This window comes from Meles meles, chromosome 1, assembly GCF_922984935.1.
Source record: "Meles meles chromosome 1, mMelMel3.1 paternal haplotype, whole genome shotgun sequence".
Taxonomy (NCBI): Eukaryota; Metazoa; Chordata; class Mammalia; order Carnivora; family Mustelidae; genus Meles; species Meles meles.
Window position 1 is genome coordinate 26,415,828 of NC_060066.1, and position 21,946 is coordinate 26,437,773.

Consider the following 21,946-nt stretch of genomic DNA (forward strand, 5'->3'; position numbering starts at 1 on the left):
GCTTGGCACTGGGGCACCTGAGTGGATCAGTCAGTTAAGCCTCTGACTTCAACTCAGGTTATGATCTCAGGGTCCTGGGATCCAGCTGGTAGAGGACTCTGCACCCAGCAGGGAGTCTGCTTCTCCCTCTCATTCTGCCCTGCCTCCACTCCTGCTCTCTGTCTCTCAGATAAAAAAAGCTTAAAAAAAAAGAAATTTTCCTGGAATATACATGATATATAAATTATTGTTACCCTCATGTGTATAGATACCTGAAATACAAAGATCATTAAAAGCTCGAGGGAGGAGATAGATAAGTAAATAAATTATAGCAAAATATACAGATCAATATAAGAATGCTATAGAAGGGGCGCCTGGGTGGCTCAGTGGGTTAAAGCCTCTGCCTTCAGCTCAGGTCATGATCCCAGGCTCCTGGGATCGAGCCCCGCATTGGGATCTCTGCTCAGCAGGGAGCCTGCTTCCTCCTCTCTCTCTGCCTGCCTATCTGCCTAGTTGTGATCTCTCTCTCTGTCAAATAAATAAAATATTAAAAAAAAAATTACCTCGTCCATTCATTGGTTGCCAGTGATAAGTCACAGGTCCTAGCTTTTGTTCCCTAGAAAACAGAGGCTGAGGCATAGCTTATGGACTAATACTTTATGGGGGAAAAAAAGGAGTGCAATTCCAAAACAGCAAAGATGAGGGATAAAAGAGATATAACAGGGAAATGGAGGAATCAAATATGGGGTGATATACTATTGGCTGTTACTGTTATTGCCTCACAAGAAACACAGCTATGTGTTTGGTCATTTGGGCCATGTGGGCTAGTTGTGTTTTGGTGCCATCTTTCTGGGGAGAGGGAGGTAAGCAACGAATCCACTGGTCTCCTTCCCATTTCCTGCCTCATGTTGGTCAAAGTTCATCCCTCAGGCGTGAAGTTCTCCACAATTCCATGTGGCACTGAAAACCCTTAAGGGAGCTGCTGGGAAAATTGAGCTTTTGGCAATCCTATTGGTTCAAATCTTGGTACTTCTATACCAAGCTTCTATAGTTTTTGCTGCAATGAACAAGCTAAAGTAGAGTGTGTTGATGGCTGATCCATGCCCCAAACATATATGGGCTTGAGGCAACTGGTAATGTTAGGAGAGCTGCTGTGAGAAGTGGCTATGTCCATTCTGCCATATTTCATTTGTTAGAAGCTAGTCATTAATGCTGCCCAATAATCAAAGAGAGGAGAATTTGCTTGCACCTTTGGATAGGAGGAGCATCAAAGAATTTGCAGACATGTTTAACACCACCACAGAACCATTTGAAGGCAAAATGCAAACATAATGCCTCATCACTCCCAAATACTTTGAGTTTTATAAAAACAGAGACTCTGTCCCACAAAAACGCAAAATAACCATCTAGGTTAGAAAGTTAACCTTGATACAACACTATCAAATAATTCATGGACACCATTCATATCTCACTAATGATCCAAAAAATGTCTCTTTTCCCTTCCTTGTTCAGGAGTCAACCCACAAAAGTGTTGCATTTATTTGTCATGTCTTTTTGTTATAAATAACATGTCCTTCAATCTGAGTCCAGGCAGTCAGTCTTTCCTCCTCTCCAGACTTAGCCCATGCATTCTTAACAGGAAAACCACAGAAATGATTCTGTGTCTTAGTGCATCACATCAGGAGGTAAACAATTTCTACATTTCCCGCACTGGTTATGTGACCTTTGATCACCTAATAAAATTAGTGTCTTCTGGTTTTTCCATGGTAACATCACCATTTTCACCTTTGTGATTGATACATGCTTCAAAGAGAGGTAATCCAAGACTCCACTATTATCTTGTTTTTTATCGAACATTCACCCAGAATCCAAAATCACTAACATGGCTACCAAATATTGATCTTCTATTTTTATTAATTCTACATTTTTTAAATTGCCATTCTACATGCAGAGTTCTCTCTCTCTCTCTCTCTCTCTATATATATATATGTATATATAGTTTTATCTATATATATATATAAAGTTTTATCTATCTATCTATACACATTTTCATCTCTGTCTAACTTGTGTAAATCCATATTTTAAATGCAAATTCACACAACTCTACCACTCCAATTTCCCCTCAGGATTTGAAATCTTGCCTTTTTCTACATCTGCTTTTTGATAATAAAAATTCTGATAATAAAATGCATAAGATAAAATCTGGTAATAAAAATTTTGATGATAAAAAATTACTTTTTTTATGTGAGGATGCAGCTAGTGGAGAAGAAAACTTTTCCCTTCTAGGTTTTTTGGCTTGTCTAATAATTAAGTTGACATAAGACAGATTAACAGGAGAAAATGTTAATTTCATATTTATAAGAACCCCCATGATATTTTTCTTCTCAATAGTCAAGCAATTGAGGATTATATTCCATCCTGAGCTAAGGAGAAAGAGGGAAGGATCAGGGATTTCAAAGGGGAGGAAGACAATTTACAGGAAGATGGGGAAAACTAATGTTTCTAAACAAATATTTGCCATGCTGTGCAGAGACAATGGGACACAAAGAGGAATTTGAACAAACAGGCCTTGCTGAATTCCTTCTGGCTTACCACACCTAGCTCATACTCTTTGTAGTTATTTTTGGTGATAGCTGTCTACCAGGCCAGGCCCTCTAACTAAATGCTTTCAGGCAGTTAAAAGGGAGGCAAAAAGCTACTCCGGAGTCCCCTGGGCCTTGATTGACTTCAGCTCAAAACAATCCACACATCAAAGTGGCACACTCTGCTATGGCCTGTCCTGGACCCCATCACAGCAAAAAAAAAAAAAAGGCTGTCTGCGAACCAGGAAATAGGATGTCACTAGACACCAAATCTCTAGAAATTTGATCTTGGACCTCCCAGCCCTTACAGCCCAGAGAAACAAATTTCTGTTGTTCATAAACCCAGCCTATGGTATTCTGTTAAAGTAACCCCGACGGACTCAGCTTCCAACCAAGTCACCACCTATAGAAGGAAAGAGAAGCAAAAAGACTACATATCTTTACTGCTGCTGCTCATCTTTCACCTAAATACCTTTCGTTCTTTCCTCTTCTCCAATCCACTCAGTGAAATGACTCTAAGAGCAAGGATTACCTGTTTGCCAACCTCCAACTCCAAGAGGGCTTAGCTATACCTCCTTTGTGCCCTCGTTTAAGAGCAGAGGATACAACTTATTTATCTTTATATCCCTAATACTTACTATCATTTTGATACATATTAGAAACAAAACAAATATTTCATTAATGGGAAATTAAAGAATGAAAATTCCTCCAGTATAACTTACTGATTTAGACTTTGTGGGACACCAGGGTGGCTTGATTGGTTAAGTATCTGACTCTTGATTTCAGCTCAGCTCTTGGTTTCAGGGTTGTGAGTTCCACACTGGTTGTGGAGTCTACTAAAAAGAGAGAGGAGAAAAAGACTTTGTTTTGCACGTAGACTCTGCTATACACAAGTTTTATGAAATTGTCTGAGTTAGTGTCTTTGGGCTGTTATAACAAAAATACCATAAACTAGGTGATTAATAACAAATATCTCAGTCTGAAGACTAGAAAGTCCAAGATCAAGGCTCATTTCCTCATCCATAGATGGCTGTCTTCTCTCTGTGTCCTCACACAGCAAAAAGGCAAAGGAGCTTTTAAAGTTCTCTTTTGTAAGGGCACTAATCCCTTATAAATAATTGGGCTTCTACCCTCATGGCCTCCCCAAAACTCTACTTCCAAACACCATCACATAGGGGATTAGGATTAAACATATAAATGGGAGGGTGGAGGAGGGCAATTATTTAGTCTATACCTATGCTTACCTTTTTTTTTTTTTTTTTTATGGAACACTTCATGAATTTGCACGTCATCCTTATGCCGAGACCATGCTAATCTTCTCTGTATAGTTCCAATTTTAGTATATGTGCTGACGAGGCGAGCACGATACTTACATTTTCTGATTCTCAGCTTTCTCATCTGTAAATGAAGATGACAATTAATTCCATCACAGAGTTGTTATGAGGATTAAATTGTATAATTAATGTTGAAAAAAGATTTCCACAGTGCCAGTACAGTTTTCATGCTCAAAAAATGATAGCCACTATTTTTAGTTATTGTTTGTGACTGTTTCTACTGTAATAGTCATCTGTTGCATATTAACTATTTGTTCAGATATCAGTTTCACCTCTTGGGTACAAAAAAAATTTCAAAGTCAGTGATATATAATAGGTATGTATTTATTGTACTTACTGCATATTTTTCAGTATGAGAGTACTGTGGATACAAAATTGCATCTTTGTTGAAAATATATCTTTGATAGATGGCTTTTATGATATTGAGGTATGTTCCCTATATCCCTATACTGCGTAGAGTTTTAATCAAGAAAGGATGCTATATTTTGTCAAATGCTTTTTCTGCATCAAGAAGATCATATGATTCTTGTCCTTTCTTTTATTAATGTGATGTATCATATTGATTGATTTGCAAATGTTGAACCACCCTTGCAGTCCAGGAATAAATCCCATGTGATGAGTAATCTTTTTAATGTACTGTTGGATCCTTTTGTCTAGTATCTTGGTGAGTATTTTAGCATCCATTTTTATCAGCATTATTGGTCTATAATTCCTTTTGGTGTGGTCTTTGTCAGGTTTCAGGATCAAGGTAATGCTGGCCTCACAGAATGAGTTTGGAAACTTTCCCTCCATTTCTATTTTTTGAAACAGTTTCAGAAGAATAGGTGTTAGTTCTTCTTTAAATGTTTGGTAGAATTCCCCTGGGAAGCCATCTGGCCCTGGATTCTTGTTTTGGGGGAGGCTTTTGATTGCTGCTTCAATTTCCTTGCAGTTTATAGGTCTGTTCAGATCTTCTATTTCTTACTATTTCAGTTTGATAGCTTATATATCTCTAGGAGTCTGTCCATTTCTTCCAAATTGCCTAATATGTTGGCATATAGTTGCTCATAATATGTTCTTAAAGTTGGTTGTATTTCCTTGGGGTTGGTCATGATCTCTCCTCTTTCATTCATGATTTTATTAATTTGGGTCCTTTCTCTTTTCTTTTTGATAAGTCTGACTATGGGTTTATCAGTCTTATTAATCCTTTCAACAAGCCAGCTTCTAGTTTCATTGAACTATTCTACTGTTATTCTGGTTACTATTTCATTGATTTCTGCTCCAGTTATTATTTCTCTTCTCCTGCTTGGCTTAGGCTTTATTTGCAGTTCTTTCTCCAGTTCCTTTAGGTGTAAGGTTAGCTTGTGTATTTGAGACCTTCTTTATTTCTTGAGAAAGGCATATATTCCAATGAACTTCCCTCTTAGGACCACCTTTGCTGTATTGCAAAGGTTATGAAGAGTTGTGTTTTCATTCTCATTAGTTCCCATGATTTTTTTTTTTTAATTCTTCTTTAATTTTCCGGTTGACCCATTGATTTTTTAGCAGGATACTCTTTAACCTCCAAGTGTTTTATTTCCTTCCAAATTTCCTCATATGATTGAGCTCCAGTTTCAAAGCATTATGATCTGAAAATATGGGAAACAAACTGAGTATTGCTAAAGGGAAGGTGGGTGGGGGATGCAGAACTGGGTGATGAGCACTAAGGAGGGCACAAGATGTGATGAGCACTGGGTATTGTACGTAACTGATGAATTGTTGAACACTACATCTGAAACTAATGATGTACTTTTTGTTGACTAACTGAATTTAAATAATAATAAAAAAGAAAATATATCTTTGATTTTCAAAATCAAGGAACAAAGAAAAAAAAGCATATGGTTTGTTTCAAAACAGTGGAGTAAGCACTTACTCTCACTTCTATCCCAAAGATTTTAGAAAACATATTTTAAAAATTCACTGATGATTAAGAATAGAAAGAGGAAATGTCAGTTGTTATGAGGCTATAGGGGATCCCTAACAAAAATGTATATAAAAAATGTGTAAAAATATATACGGAATATAGAGGTAAGCTAAGAATTTCATAAGCCAGTGCCATCATGGGAGGCTGTTGCTATGGCTTCTGTGCAGGAAGACACGGGGCTTCAGGGGTAGAAGCCTCCAAGAAGGAGTCTGTGGGCAATTCTGAGAAACTGTAGTGATGACCTCAGAGGAAAGTATTTCAGCTATAGAGCCAAATACCCATATATGGAATGAGAGTCCAGTGCAGTTATCAAGAGGGAGGGCTTCCCAACTCAAAATGAAGACCACAAAAGTGGATTGCACCACAGGTCAACAGAGGGAAAAGTTTACACTCAGAACTACAAGGTGGTTCTGACATTAGAAGAAATAAGCCTGAAGGTGGCGGATGGTGAAGGTGAAGATGGGGAGTGCTGGACCTGCAGAGTTGCAGCAAAGCAATCAGATAACAACAGTTATTTGACAGCTTGCTCAAAACCAGCAGTCTTGTTCTTTCCTCAAGTACCTCCTCCCCCACCTTCATCACAGGATCAACAACAATTATGATTTACCACATTCTCTTTAAACATGCTGCTTTAGAAGAACTTTTATTCTGCTGCTCTCTTCTGCTTATACCCAAGGAAACAGTTGAAAGAGGAATAAGAAAATTATTTTAAATAAGTATATTAGATATGCTCAGAAATAAAGGGGGAAATTGCATTCATGAAAGAATAGTAGGAGGTTATGAAATAATAAAAAATAATAATAATCATTAAATATTCAAAAATGACATGATTTTTCAGTATTAGGTTGATCTGGAATTAGATAAGCATGCACAGTGAATTAGTAAATCAGAATATGTATACATACATTAATATATATATATATAATATATATTTCTTCAAGAATGCAGAATAGAGAACTTCAAAAATAAGAATTTGAAAGATTAAGCAACATGAAGGCTAAATCCCCAAATTCTAATATTCGATGTAAATGAATTTTAGAGAGATGAAAGTATATAAGGAACAATATTTTAAGGGAAATAATGGTAACAATTTTTCAGCACGTAAAAATAGTTACAAGTTATTTGACAGAAGAAATCTATCAAGCACCAAGCTTTAAATAAATGAATAGATAATAAATAGCAATACCTAGGTAAATGATAGTGACATTAAAAACAGCAAGTCTAGGGGCTTCTGGGTGGTGTAGTGGATTGAGTGCTGTTTCAGCTCAGGTCTTGATCTCGGTTTCTTGGGATAGAAAGAAATAAAATATCAAATCCAGCCTATTAAAGGAATCATTTTAGCCATCTGTGGCATCTGATAAAAATACACAGGTGTTAAAAAATAAATCAAAAATTATTGTTTGGTTAGAAAAAGAGCAAGTTACAGAATAACAGTCACAATATACTACAATAAAATTATAATGCATATGTAATGTACATCTTATAATACATAGTTTTAAAGAGGAGTTTAATATTTACATAAATATAGATGTTTATAATATTTCATATGATATATGCCTATGTATAATTATAAAAACATGGGAAAACAACTGGAGAGACCATCAAATTGGTGCTGGTAGATTATAGAAAAATCAGGAATGTGTGATTGTTGGAATATCAGGATAGAAGCCATAACTTTATCTCAAAGTTTTATCTTTTAAATTGTTTTGCTATCATTTGAAGACAATGAATGTGATTTCATGTGACTTAAAAATGAAAACAACTACCACAATAATTTGCTACTGACATTCTTAGCTTCACAATGAAGATCCTAGACAATGAAGATCCTAGACATTTGGAGTTTCTTTGAGTATCAGCTGAAAGAGTGCTTTCATGTGCTTTTAAGAGCATCTTTTCAACCTTCTTCAATTTAACTCATATAGAAACATTTTTGGAGGAACATATCTTGGTTTTGGAATGCAAAATTGATTCCTGCCCTAAGACGTTTTTTTGACAGGTGTAGTTGGGGAAATAATTCAAACAGCAAGTGTCAGGGAGACTGACAGATCCTACAAGAAAGGTATTCACTGATAGCTGTAGGAATATTGAGACGAGCAACAGTACCTCATATCCTGGTCATGACCTAAGGATTTACTGTATCATGTATAGATAACAAAAATAAGAAATGTTTCGGGGGTTTGGGGAAAATAGAGAGATGTGTGTGTGTGTGTGTGTGTGTGTGTGTGTGTGTGTGTGTGTGTGTAGTGCAGACAAAAATTGAAATTTTCTGTTAGGCACAATCACTAACATGTGTTTTGATCACCCCAGATTCCCCATCTACAAAATGAGAGAACTACATTTCTTGTTTTCTAAAGATCATGTCCTCAAATTATAGTCATAAGAGTAGCACAAAGAAAAAAAAAAATAAGGTCGGAAAACATATTCATCTTTTTTGTTCTGAAATATCTCAGATATAGAGAGTGTACATCTACCAAGTTAATCATATGAATAGCATGTGCCTCAAACCCCTGGAAGGTGACTTGTATCTTCTATTTTTGCAGAAATTGAAAAAGAAAGTTGTGGTGATCCTGGTACACCACTATATGGAATTAGAGAAGGCGATGGATTTTCTAATCGTGACGTTTTAAGGTTCGAATGCCAGTTTGGGTTTGAATTAATTGGAGAGAAATCCATTGTTTGTCAAGAGAATAACCAATGGTCTGCAAATATACCCATCTGTATCTGTGAGTACCAGATGCTTTGCTTTCTGATAGCATATGTTACCCTGTCCTTGCATATAATTGCTTTTGTAATTAATTGCAAAGAGCTGGAACCGTGTAATTATTTTTGAACGAGTAGCACTTTGTGATACTATCTTTAACAAGTATGCTTATGCCAAATTATAAATTTCATTAAAGATTTAAATAAAGTTAACATAGTTCACTTGGTAATTGCAAAGTATATATTACATGTGTTCTTATAATGTTTTATTGGTGGCATTTTATACTTTATAGATAGCATACTTCTTACAGAAATTATACATCTGAGCTAATTCTAGTAGATTTATTTATTTATTTTAACAAGATAGTATATGCTTATTTTCAATCAAAAGCACTTAAAATATTTAAAGCTTATATTCTATGTATAATGCATTAGCTTATTTTTTGCTTGTAGATGCTCACATTAATACATACTCTGTGCCGTTTATTTATATTGCACAGGAAAAAATTCATTAATGTTTATGATATGCAGTATACTTGGATTAAAAGAATATATTTCTTGAAATACTTTAAAACATTGCAATTTAACTACAACAAAAATATAATTTATATTATCTATTGATACACTTTCCAGTTTCAGTTAAATACCAACAAATGCAACTTATCAGATAGGGGTGTAATATTGAAGACTTTGCATCTGGGCTATTGACTATTCACAAATGTTAACATATAAAGCCAATACTCATGAAAATAAAAATAATTTTCTGGTTTTCAAATTTAAGATATTTCATCTGTATCCAACTTACAATGTTTTTCATTTGTGAAACCTTTCATTCCCTAAAAGGCACAAACTTTACTTCAATATTTAACTGTTTTCTTTTTTAAAGTAGCATTTTCCAAACCTACATTTCTTTTTTTTTTCTTTTAAAGATTTTATTTATTTATTTGACAGACAGAGACCACAAGTAGGCAGAAAGGCAGAGAAAGAAGGGGAAGCAGGCTCCCTGCTGAGCAGAGAGAGCCTGATGTGGGACTCAATCCCAGGACCCTGAGATCATGACCTGAGCCGAAGCCAGAGGCTTAACCCACTGAGCCACGCAGGCACCCCTAAGTCCTACATTTCATCTGAGTTACAATATATGCTGCAAAACATGTATTTTCTTTTATTGGAAATGTTGTTTATTTAACAATTTAAAATTATTTAACATTTTTTAAAGTAACAGAACTTTTAAAGAGACTAGAGGTCATTTTCTTTTTCTTTTTCTTTTTTTTTATTTTTTTATTTTTTTCAAGATTTTATTTATTTATTTGACAGACAGAGATCACAAGTAGGCAGAGAGGCAGGCAGAGAGAGAGGAGGAAGCAGGCTCCCTGCTGAGCAGAGAGCCCTGATGCAGGGCTTGATCCCAGGACCCTGAGATCATGACCTGAGCCTGAGGCAGAGGCTTAACCCACTGAGCCACCCAGGTGCCCCTAGAGGTCATTTTTTAATGGGTATTTTTGCATAGTTAAAAAAAGAAGGAAAGAATCAAATACCGAGTAAGCACTACTGTTTCTCAGGATAGTGTCTGGATACATATTGCCACAATACCTAATCTTACGTTTTAGCAAAGTGAGTATTTTTTGAATGCGGCAGAAATTTCCCCAATTAAAATATGTTTTGCGGCCTCTTCAGAAAATGTAGGAGATGAAGAGTGCATATAACGCCTCAATAGAACCCTTTACTTTTAAGGCCGGTGTTCATCCCTAACCAAGATCACCGTGTGAAGTTCCTACTGTAAAAGAAGAAAATGTATTAGGAGAGTTTGATTGGATTCTCTTAGCATTATCTATTAGTAAGACTTCCAAAGACTTAATTCAAAGATCCTTAATTCTAGGTGTTCTTCCAAGGAGACAATTTTGTGTAATATTGGAGAATCTATTAATGCAATATACTGCATCAAAAATGAAACTATTTTTTAAAATTTTATTTTATTTTTTCAGTGTTCCAAGATTCATTGTTTACACATCACAGCCAGTGCTCGATGAAATACATTAACTCCTTAATACCCACCACCAGGAAACTATTTTTAAGCATTTTAAGGGGTATTAAAATACATTTAATACAATATTCAAAATAATGCTGACTAAAACAAATTTAAACTCCTTAAAATCTAGAAGACACTTTTTTTTTACTATTTTAAAGAAATGTGCAAGGCTCAATTCACTTTTTTTTTTTTTTTTAAGATTTTATTTATTTATTTGACAGATAGAGATCACAAGTAGGGAGAGAGGCAGGCAGAGAGAGAGGAGGAAGCAGGCTCCCTGCCAAGCAGAGAGCCCGATGCGGGGCTCGATCCCAGGACCCTGGGATCATGACCTGAGCGAAAGGCAGAGGCTTTAACCCACTGAGCCACCCAGGCGCCCCTTTTTTTACTATTTTAAAAGTAAGTAAGCCCTGCAACTTGCTATATGATAAATATGTAGCAATTAATAGTTTTCTATATACCAAGAGCTAATTTGAAAATGTAATGGAAAGCTAATTTATTCAGAAAAATAAAATTGTAAAATATGTGGAAATAATTCTTGCATAAATCCAAATAACCTGTAGAAAACTACAAACTTATTCAGAAAAGAAAATTTTATGAGAAAAACATAGATGCCATGTTCCTGAATAAGAACACATTATATTATTGCATTATAATAAATGTGAATTGTATGAAAATTGCTTTGGAAGTTCAATAAAAATCCTAACATAATTTATCTGGGAACACGCATTCTTTAGGAATGTGTTAACAGGCCACTAGGTTTAGGAAAAAAAAAAAAAAAAGGCAACAGTAGAATTGATGTGAGAATTTTTTAAAAGAAAAGTACTTATATGGATTTCAAAGTATAATATTAAGTTGCTACCATAAAATTAGTGTGCTATTCACAGAAATATAACCCTGGGTCAAAGGAAGTGTCATTAAAAACTGCATCTAATATAACTAAGGGTTTAGAGTATTACATCGGCATTGACCTATTTATTAGAGATGGAAAATTAGCATGATAGATCTTGGTCATCACTTGCCAAAATAGGGATCGTTTAGATCAGAGATTAGCAAAATAAGGTCTTTGGGACAAATTTAGCCTGAAGCCTAGTTTGGTAAAGTTTTATGGGAACGTAACTGTGTGTTTTCATTTACCTGTTGCACATGGCTGATAATCCTGCTATGTGGCAGAGTTAAGTAGTTGCAAAAGAGACAATGTGGCTTGTAAAGCCAAAGCATTTACCATCTGTTCCTTTACAGAAGGTTTGCTGACCCTGCCTTTAAGTCAAGGGCAGTAGAATCAAATGATTCCAGGATGCAGGCAGGTTAAAGGTGTGAAAGGAATGGGACTAGGTATATATGCACCCATGATGGAAGTGGTAGGGAACTGGAGTGCATTAACTTTTTCAAAGAAGCTAGAATTCCTGATTTTTTCCCCTCAAATGTGAAGTAGGACGATTTTAAAATGTAATTTCAAATTCTTGTACAGGCATAAGCAAAAATCATACCAGACACATTTGCAGTCTGGATCCAGCCCAATGGATCAGTTTCCAAGACCTGGTGTTAACAACATCATTCCATACAGAAGAAGCAAACTTAGGTTAGAAATTACATTTAAAATGATAAAAAATTATATATATAGTAATAAACAACTGATTATATATATAATTCCTATCATTCTTTTACATATGTAACATTTTACACACATATATATAGGTATGGTTACATTTTTGTCTTTATATTTCTGTAGCTGGAGAAATAGTATTGGTCTTATTTCTGAATGTTAATAAAAGGTCTAAATTTAAAAAACAATATTAAAAACCAAAGAAATTATTTTTTAATATTCTAAAAAGTTATTTATACTAACATTTTTATAATAATAAATGAATATTATACGAATGGTAATATTGAATGAGTATCATAGACTAAGTATTCATAATCTTAAATGATCAGAGTTCATGAGCTTATAATTCCAAAAAGAGAGAAAATGGAGAAAACTTCCACTTTACTAGTAGGCAAAGAAGGGCAGATTAATAATATGTCATTTCTCCTATCAAATAAGGAAGGTTAAATAATCATAATATTTTATGATGGTATAGAGGCCATCATATAGATAGATAGATAGATATTTCAGAGTAAGTGAATACAACTTTTCCAGGCAGAAATTTAGCAAAATATTTTTCAGGCTTAAATTTCATACTCTTTGTAAATAAAATTTGGGGCAAAATTAAATGAATTGTATTTTTTTTTCCAAATTATGTAATGAAAGCCACTGGAAGAAAACACATCATTATTTTTTTTTTTCCATTTTATTTATTTTTTCAGCGTAACAGTATTCATTCTTTTTGCACAACACCCAGTGCTCCATGCAAAACGTGCCCTCCCCATTACCCACCACCTGTTCCCCCAACCTCCCACCCCTGACCCTTCAAAACCCTCAGGTTGTTTTTCAGAGTCCATAGTCTCTTATGGTTCGCCTCCCCTCCCCAATGTCCATAGCCCGCTCCCCCTCTCCCAATCCCACCTCCCCCCAGCAACCCCCAGTTTGTTTTGTGAGATTAAGAGTCATTTATGGTTTGTCTCCCTCCCAATCCCATCTTGTTTCATTTATTCTTCTCCTATCCCCCTACCCCCCCATGTTGCTTCTCCATGGTCCAACCACTCTGGAAAACAGCATGGAGGTTCCTCAAAATGTTGAAAATAGAACTACCCTATGACCCAGCAATTGCACTACTGGGTATTTACCCTAAAGATACAAACATAGTGATCCGAAGGGGCACGTGTACCCGAATGTTTATAGCAGCAATGTCTACAATAGCCAGACTATGGAAAGAACCTAGATGTCCATCAACAGATGAATGGATAAAGAAGATGTGGTATATATACACAATGGAATACTATGCAGCCATCAAAAGAAATGAAATCTTGCCATTTGCGACGACGTGGATGGAACTAGAGCGTATCACACATCATTATTTTAACTGTGATTTCCTCTCTGTAAAAAGACCATTACCTTTGTTTCTTTACCCTTTTTCTACTTCCTAAATGTTCTGTGTGATCCTTTAGCTCAGATGTTTTTAAAAGTTAAAAGAAAACTGAGGGGAGGTGTCAAGCAGGGGCAGGGAGAGACTTCATTTTAGTAAGATGTGAAAATTTGTCTATCTAGTGTCAACAACTAGTGGTTAGCTATAGAAGCTAATTTGTCTTATCTGTGTTTTAAACTACCAGAGCCATGGCAGGAATGAACCTTGCGTAATCACCAGCCTCCCTCCAAGTTTTGTCTGAGCTACAACATCCTAGTTCTGTTAATACCCACATAATATTTTTTGTCTTCAATCATTTCCTGAGGATTCTTGCTTTACATGGAAATCTCTAAATATTTTACCAATTTTCTTTCTTAAGCACAGAAACAAAAACTTTGTATAGAACTCCAACACAAATATGATAAATGTCAAAATAAATTGCCTTTTTCACTCCCATGACATTTTTGTGCATATTTAAGCATACAGTCACCCAAAGTAACAGTTTGCCTCTTTTAATATGTGAAAATGGTAACATTTTTTTCTGTTTTATAATTTACATTTTTTAATATTATTTTTTTCAACCTGCTGATTGATTACCATAGTTGTGGCAAAATAATGTATATTAAGAATAAAGTATTATAAGTAAATAAGGATAAAATATAATACGGATATGGCAAAATAAGGTAGAATATTACTTTTGAACATTTGTTGTATTTTACAATCTTATTTTAACAGTTCCTTGTCTGTCTAACTTTACTGCACCAATGGGAACAGTGCTTTCTCCTGATTACCCAGAAGGGTATGGAAATAATTTAAACTGCATCTGGACAATAATCTCTGATCCAGGGAGCCGGATTCATCTTTCTTTTAATGACTTTGATCTGGAATCTCAGTTTGACTTCCTTGCTGTTAAAGATGGTGACTCTCCAGACTCCCCAATTCTTGGAACCTTTACTGGGGCTGAGGTGCCTTCCCATCTTACCAGTAATAGTCATATACTGCGATTGGAATTTCAAGCGGACCATTCAATGTCGGGACGTGGCTTTAACATCACTTATAACAGTAAGTTTATTTTTTCCATAAAACATATTTCTACAATGTGGAGCTAGAAAGGAATCACATAAACCAGCTCTCTTCCTCCACAGAACAGGAAACTTGAACAAATCGTATATATATAAAATTGTGCCGGGGACAGTCATTTAGTTCTTGATTTCCAACCATATTTTACTCCCAGTTGTGTCATTTCTCTGTTTGTGAGAAGCCTGATATTAAGGAAATATGTTTCAAATATTATGATAGCCAATATATTAGTTTATTCTATTAAATCTTATAAGCGTAAGATCAAACCTACTATATATCATATACTTTGCTCCATTATTGGTATGCAAACATATAAATGAGATAAATCTTTCTTTCAAAATATTCATAAACTGGGGCACCTGGCTAGCTCTGTCAGTGGCCCACAGGACTCTGGATCTTGGGGTTGCAGTTTCGAGCTCCATGTTGGATGTAGAGATTACTTAAAAATAAAATTTTAAAAAAATAAAATAAAATCCAAAATATTCATAAACACATGGGGAACCTAAAAACAATGACAGAACAGAGTTATAATTCCAAAGAAAAAAATCGTAAGGCTGCAGAAACATTATAGAGCAGGCAGTCATTAACTTAGGGGCAGCAGACCGCTGAGCTGATTTAACAAGGCCACCACGGGAGAGAAGTACCTTAGAGATTAAGAGTGTCATCTCTACAGTGAACCTATGCAACTTCAAATCTTGGCTCTGCTCCATTCTTAGGTTTAATAAATGAGCCTCAGTGTTCCAGTCAGTAAAACTATATTTAGACTTTTGTAAGGAATCAATCAAATGATGCATCTAAATAATTTAGCATAAAATATTTGATACCTAGTAAATGCTCAATAAGCATTAACTGTCATTTGTTTAGTTGCCTTTTGAACTATTACCTTAACATCTTATTTAATTGTGTTTCTTATATTGCTTCCTTTTGAGATTTCTTTAAGTGAAATAACCTTATCTAGATAAGATCACTCATATTCCTTGTAATTTTCTGAAAAAAAAAAAATGGTTTGAATATAGGAAAAAAAATATGAATCACATGAAGGAGAAAATATCTTAGTGTGTTTATACCCTTACATATTAATGCTTCTGTTTGCAAATGTTTCTAAAGCCATAGAATGAATACTAGTGACTTTCCTTGTTTTTTTCTCCCTTGATGCTACCACACTGTCAGATATTGACTAACTTGATGAGTTAATATTCGTGTCATATAACAATAGGATTATAGTTTCCTGCTCTTAAAAAAAAAAAAATGGCATCTCTAACCTCCACCCCTACTCATTCAGTGCTGAGCTTTGGTAATTAGTAACAAAAAACAGTTACTGCCTTTTCAAAGTGTCATTGGTGGTGAAGTTGTCAACATGTAATTGCACATCATTAAAGTTAAATTAGCTGTGACATGTGTCATACAGACTGTTGTATAAAATATGCTTTATCTGAAAGTCCTTTTAACAATACTTCATTTATATGTATAAAGGTATACATATATACACGTATATATATATGCACTTATCCATCTAAATTTTCATTTTATTTTAAACACATATAATTTTTAACTTTAATGTTTATGGTACCTTCAGGATATTATGGAAATATGCCTCCTTGTTTCTTGTTCTCTTTCTCAGTAAACAATATAATTCATCATATGCAAATTCTTATATTTAATATTTTCTACTGAAATTATATTTTTCTGAAATAAATACCTACCAGGCATTATATATAGGAACAACAAGGCTTAATCAATTGAGTTTTTTGGCACACACACACAAAAATAATGAGAAAAAAATAATATACCTACAAAATATATTTGTATATTTTAGAAGTTGCCTTAATGTTCTTCTGTACTGTTTAACTTAAAAATGAGGAGAATGAATAATAAAAGTTATATAATTTATGAATAATATCAAAGGGATGATTAGTGAGAGAATTTAAAATTACTTCATGTACTTATGTAGCATGAATATAGTAGTAATTGTAAATACCTCGTAACTATGTTGTACACATTCAGACTTTGCTATTTTAAATGTTCTTTCATTTATCTCATAATAATTTGAACACTTATGGTACATACTTGGTCATCCAGATGAATAAAGAGAACAATTTGGAGGGCTCATGTAATCTATAATTTTGAAAGATTAAAATATGCACTTCGTCCCTATACTTCTGCTACTTGCTAAAGCTTGGCTAAATATATCCTGGGAGACACAAAATAAAATAAAGTGGCCCTGAACTCAGGAACTCACGTTCTTTTGAGACTTGAGATGAAAAACCCAAGATACAGTGTTGTTGAAAAAAAATTAGAAGTCAGAGCGAGGGATACATTTCAATCCTATCTCTATGACCTGCGGCCAGCTACTTATCTTTTTATGAATCTCATATTACTCTTTAGAGCTCTAAATATTAAATGAGATTATAACATTTCCAAAGCTCCTTTCACTGCCTCAAACATGGTAATTGCAAGACTTAGCTCCCTTCCTTTTTTCTAGATGGCGGAAGATAGATGACAAATGGAAAATTATAAAGAAATTTTAAGACTTTCATACCAGTTTTAAACTTTTCACTATAACTTCACAAGAGTGTCTCTCCATTCAAAAGACTGAATCATAAGAAAAGTTTGCAAAGAGATGTAGTCAACCTGCTCTGTATTCAGAATAATTGGAATTCTGACCGGTTTATAGTGATCATTTTTACCCAGCCAAAGCCTAATGATCTCCAGAAATAGGCAGAAGCAGTTCTATTTTTGAAGTGTAATCTAGAGTATATTCATATTTTAAAAGTCACACCTATTTACCCCATAGGCAAACAGGTAGGGTCAAAGGAGAGCCTCCAATTCTTTTTTTTTTTTTTTTTTTTTTTTTAATAAAGGCTGTTCTAGAAATAAGCATAACCTTTCTCAAAATCAGTTTTTCTCAATCCAAACATATAAAGGTTCGTCTCATACTGCTTGTTTGTGTGTTTTTGTTTGTTTGCTCTTCTCAAGCATTTGGACATAACGAGTGTCCTGATCCGGGAATACCAATCAATGCACGGCGGTTTGGGGACAACTTTCAATTAGGAAGTTCAATTTCAGTTATTTGTGAAGAAGGATTTATTAAAACCCAGGGAACAGAAACAATTACGTGTATACTTATGGATGGAAAAGTAATGTGGAGTGGACCCATTCCAAGATGTGGAGGTAAGTGCAATGGCCAGGGAAAATTATAACCCCATTATAATTGTGCACTAGAAACCATCACAGGGAATGCACCATTTACCAGGACTATTGTAATCTTTATCATAAAATATTATTTAATAATGTACATTAGGCATATTTAGTTAAGCAAATTACACTTAGTGTTTCATGTTAAAATAATTTTTTAGAAATCTTTTTAGAAGTCCCCTTTTAAAAAAGGAACTCTTATCAAAAGATATACGTTAATAAATGGTAAATCGTGGTTGTATGTAGATATTCTCCTTATAGAGTTATAGTTTAGTATGCTTTATAGTTTCTAGTCATCCTCTTTCATGGGATTTTAACTATTCACAGTTTAAACATTTAGTTTTCAAAAATGTGTTAATAACAGGGCATCTGGGTGGCTCAGTTGGTGGAGCGTGCAACTCTTGGTTTCAGCTCAGGTCACGATCTCAGGGTTGTGAGATCAAGTCCGAGCCAGGCTTCTTATTCAGTGGGAAGTTTGTCTGAGATTCTCTCTCCCTCCCTGCCCCTTCCTCCAGCACTCACTGCTCTCTCTCTCTCTCTCTCAAATAAATAAATCTTTAAAAAAAATGTGTTAACAATGATTCATTGAAATAAATAAATTTATTCTAGAGGAACCATTATTTAAAATGTGTAATTTTTGTGGGCATAGTTTGCTAAACAGTTTTTTTCAGTTTTGATTTGCTCAATAAGATATAGTTAAGAAAGTTCAGGGCAATACATACATGTATGTAATGTGTGTATGTGTTGTGTGGGGTATGTGTGTATGCAATGTTTGAAAGTTTATATCTTTGAATATAGATAAAGTCACATATTATAAAGTCACAATATAAAGTCACAAATTATATTGGAAAAGAAAAGATGATCCTACTTAAAAATAAAATATATCAAGTATAGTGTTTCAACTTAGAATCTTTAGGAATGTGTGTATGGGTGTGGAGCTTCAATTTAGAATTGTCACAATATGGGGTGCCTGAGTGGCTCAGTCAAACTTATGCCTTCAGCTCAGGTCATGATCCCAGAGTCCCGGGATTGAGCCCCAAGTTGGACTCCCTAATCACCAGGGAGCCAGCTTCTCCCACTGCCTCTCTTCTGCTGGTGTGAGTTCTTTCTCTCTGTCTCCTTCTCTCTCCCTTTCTCTCTCTCATGCTCACTCTAACCCCTTATCTCTCAAATAAATAAAATCTTAAAAAAAAAAAAAAAAGAATTGTCACAATAAGAATTAACTTTCTGTATTGTGCTTTTCTCCTTCCACAACAGTACCTAAGACTACATACATTTTTTTATTTAAAGAGATATGGAAGAACTTTTACTAAGGAATAGACAGATGAACCAGAGCCATGAAACCCTTTAATAGATCACCATGCAATAATTAGGTGATGATTTTTAAATAGTTTCTTCTTTTTCTTGCTTTCCCAATTTTTCTTTTTACCTGTGTCCAAACTCACAATGGAAACCTTTTTTGTTGTTTTTTTTTTCGATTTCTAGGTGATAAATAGAGAATATTTAATATATAATTTTCAGAAATATAACAGACTTCATTGACTAATATAGCCATTACCTGTAAATACTGCCATTCATTGAGCTGAACATTTTCAGAATGTCCTGTAATGAACTAACCCAGACCATGCAATTATGTTTTCCTATTACCCCCTTCAATTAGCACCTCCCTCCTCTTCTAATCACTTTCTCATTTGTAATATCAGGGGGCTGAACTAGATGACTTCATGGGTTCTTTTCCAAACCCCAAATGTTATGGGCTACCCTGGCCGTGGTTATGACTGTGCTATTATGTTAATAATAATAATAATAATAATGGAGTTGCAGAGTAAAAGGCTGAAATAAAAAAAGAAAAATATAAAGTAATGTTCTTTATTTTCCCCATTATAATTTGCCCCTGAGCTCACTAATTTTTTTAATCATAGTTCCTGACCCGAATTTGGGGAGTCAGTCAGGAAAGCCTACATTAGTATTTGAAGGAAAGTAGGAGATGGGAGAAATTTTGCTTCGGGCAGAGGGAAGGTTATGGGTTCAATGTGCTGGAGTGGAGGATAGAGGGTCAGGGGTTCGATGAATAACCAGAGGGGCACAGAGCATGGCATGCTTTGTAAATGATGTTAAATGGATTAAAATTATCCTGTGACCAGCAGAAAGCCATTCCAGCTCAGAAGTGACGTGATCCCACCTCTCCCCTGGGAGTTTTATACAGTCCAGTAGAGAGATGCAAAGACCATTTCTGAGGAATTATTGAATCTGGTTGGATCCTCCCCTGCCTAATTTGGGTGTTGGTTTAGAAGCATCTTGTTTCCTAGCTGAATGGGGAGGTGAAAATAATCAACTGGACATCAACAAATCATTTTGTTGATTTAGCTCTGAAGGGATCCTAAAGAGAGCTTCATGAAGTTTCTAAAGGAAAAGATTTCTTTCTTTCTTTTTTTTTTTCTGGATATGTGAGTGAAGTTACATATACTTGGCTCACCTGCCAGTTTCTGGATCTAACCCCAATGTTCCAATGTGGGAACTGGATCCTCAGCTAAGGATAAAGTTGGAGAAGGGAAGGCAGAATTGGAGTGGGCTGGAAGCCATCTTACTGTGGTGCTTGTCAGGTCACCTGCCATATCCCAGGCCATGTTGCAAGGCAGTTTCCATCCAATAAAGCAGACCATTGTCAACTACTATGTAACTCACTCTGGTGAGTTTAATTTCTGAGACTCTAAGTAAGGCTTATAAGGATTTCCTTTAGTTTTAGTTTTGCCTCAGTTCTACTTAGACATAAACAACAAAAGCCTGAGACTAGCTGAGGAAATCTGTTGCTGCTCCTTCACTAATGGGTTCTTTTGGGGTTGTTGTTGTGATGGGTCTGTAATCAAAGGAGCGAGACTGATACAAAGCGAAGGTCAAGCAAAGCTTTATTTTGCGCCAAGCATTGAGAATCAAACCGACCGGTTGGGGCCGCCTCTTACAGAGAGGGCCACGGCTCCCTGCCTTACCGACTAACTTTTAAAAGGCAAGGGCCATGTAGTTGAGCCTGGCCACACACAGGTGGCCAATGAGATTGCAACACACAGAGAAAGCTGCATAGTCATGCTACGTCACACACAAGTGACCAATTGAATCACAATTTACCCTATAGTAGATACTTGAACTAGCCTATCACCTTGGTCAGAATTGGCCCCCAAAAGGCCCCCAAAAGGTGGGGCCCACACTCCATGGTAGCTGGAGGGGCTGTATGTGTGCCCCACTGATTGGATGTCTCCACCAGGCCTGACCCGCCCTTGTATTTGGGTTTTGTTACCTGGGACTGATTTCCCGGAGTTGCTTTTAAGTAAGTCCCCTGGCAGGGGGATGTGGGGTAGGGGGGTGAGAGGTGGGGTGTCAGTTTAAGTTTTACTGCAGAAACAGCAAAATGGCTGTTCAACCAGGATGGAGCCGCTTTGACTAAATAGGCCCTTACAGTTGATCTGTTTTTAAACACCCTTCTCCCTCTACCATTCCCCAAGCTGCCACACAGCCATTCCCACTGACACACACAAAAAACTATGTCTGGAAGCCCTCTCTGCCTGTCTTCTTTGTCCTTAGACTTCCATACTTTGACAGAAAAGTTTTGCTTATTATTTATTGAAATTTATCTTTTAGGGCACTATCACAGCCTACAACATTGGCTTCATGTTTTAGCTAAATTTTTTATCATTATATTAAATATTTTATATGGATGAAATACATACATGCATATGTTCTGATTAATACAGATAACTATTTATATTTTAGTCCACTAACACAAAACCTTACCAAATTAAATGCATTGTTAAAAGTTACTCAGATGTATGGATTGCTGTGTTAAAATTAGAAAGTGGTAGTTGCTTGTTTCAATCAAGATTTATAGAGCAAAGGAAGTCAGTATAACGTGTTTCAATAACAAAACACAAAGCTTTAACCTCTTTAAAGATTTTCCTCTCCCTCCACACCCCACCCCCATCTACCTCAATTGTTTAGAAGGTTAGGTATATGGGCAAATTAGTAATCCACCCACATCAACCAGTCTTCAACCCTAAAACTGTGGAAAATCTTTGAAAAAAAAATGAAAAGAAATGTTTTATCAGTCTTGG

General features: G+C 35.4%; 1 protein-coding gene and 1 non-coding gene across 3 annotated transcripts in view; one reads left to right on the plus strand and one right to left on the minus strand.

The window, feature by feature from the left end:
* The window catches only part of CSMD3 (CUB and Sushi multiple domains 3), a 1,273,428-nt gene that overhangs the window by 814,714 nt on the left and 436,768 nt on the right, over nt 1-21,946 (plus strand). For both annotated transcript variants that reach the window (XM_046025880.1, XM_046025873.1), the window contains 3 exons: nt 8,378-8,560; nt 14,304-14,630; nt 17,625-17,819. In XM_046025880.1, the coding sequence (XP_045881836.1) occupies nt 8,378-8,560; nt 14,304-14,630; nt 17,625-17,819 (705 nt within the window). The remainder of the gene's footprint in view (nt 1-8,377; nt 8,561-14,303; nt 14,631-17,624; nt 17,820-21,946) is intronic.
* LOC123928165 lies at nt 3,819-3,925 on the minus strand. Its single transcript, XR_006815634.1, has one exon. It is a non-coding gene; the product is annotated as a U6 spliceosomal RNA (small nuclear RNA).